Raw genomic sequence first — 1,106 nt, 5'->3', positions numbered from 1 at the left:
AGAGAGAGAGAGAGAGAGAGAGAGAGAGAGAGAGAGAGAAAAGGGAGAGAGAGAGAGAGACAGAGAGAGGGAGAGAGAGAGAGACATAGAGAGCTAATAATGAACATATTATGAAAACATCAGTAGCCAATAAACAATCACTATAATGGATCCCAAACCAGACCCACCTCCGCAGTCGATCATTTTCTGTTCAAACACACACACCGACACACACCGACACACACATATCACACACGCAGACCCACCTCCGCAGTCGATCATGTTCTGTTCATCAGGTTTCTCTAGAGGCCAGCAGTCGTACTCGCTATTATCCAGATCATGCCAACACGCTACTGAACTCACTAACAGACACTAAATAAAGCAAAGTTGACCTGAAGTAAGTCTATTTTCAATCAGTTCAGAGAACATTTCCCATTTCTTAACACTTTGTATGATTAGAATCAATGCTATTGAACTCAGAAACATTAACTAAATAAAGAGAAACATTTGTTATTATTCATTATTCTGACCACAGTAAGTTGACCTGAAATAGATATATTTTCAATAGTTTAGGAAACATCAGCCTTATGCAATTTGCCATTTCTTTACAAAGTGTACTGAAAAATAATGAAGTATCCTTACTAGAAATATCTGTCCACAAGTTTGCTTATAATTCATGTTTCTCCGTTATTCAGCAATAAGCATCTAGAAGCCTCTCTTCTCTCTGTGTGTCTCTGCTCCTTGTCTGGTTATTGCAGACCCTGAAATGAACAAGGTGTTGAGGGGAGGGGAGAGGAGGAGGAGGACGAGGGGAGAGGAGGAGGAGGAAGAGGGGAGAGGAGGAGGAGGAGGAGAGGAGAGGAGGAGGAGAGGAGAGGAGGAGGAGGAGGAGATGAGAAGGGAGAGTGAACTATACAATAGCCTGTACTAGGAGACTAGAACTACCTTATCACGATGAATTCTGAATGAGGTCGGTGAAAATACAAATCATTTTAAAATGACTTTATTTAAATTATATAGGACTATTCAAGTTTTGAATCTCATGTAAGCTATTTTCTAGTGAGGCTAAAATGAAATGATTCTATTCAGACTATGCAATATGTTGACAGCTACATGTCTGTTGAGTT

The 1,106-nt window shown here is 40.2% G+C and overlaps 1 protein-coding gene across 1 annotated transcript in view; it reads right to left on the bottom strand.

Annotated features, from left to right (window-relative positions):
* The window catches only part of LOC311117650 (atrial natriuretic peptide receptor 2-like), a gene marked incomplete at both ends in the record, with an annotated part of 24,593 nt that extends 24,252 nt beyond the window's left edge, over positions 1 to 341 (bottom strand). Inside the window, one exon of the mRNA XM_084192582.1 lies at positions 246 to 341. Coding sequence (XP_084048708.1) covers positions 246 to 341 — 96 coding nt within the window. The remainder of the gene's footprint in view (positions 1 to 245) is intronic.
* Between the last annotated feature and the right edge of the window lie 765 nt (positions 342 to 1,106).

This window comes from Coregonus lavaretus (assembly GCF_964263955.1).
Source record: "Coregonus lavaretus genome assembly, contig: HAP1_SCAFFOLD_4860, whole genome shotgun sequence".
NCBI lineage: Eukaryota > Metazoa > Chordata > Actinopteri > Salmoniformes > Salmonidae > Coregonus > Coregonus lavaretus.
The sequence above is the reverse complement of the archived record's forward strand: the minus strand, read 5'-3'. Positions and strand labels throughout refer to the sequence as shown.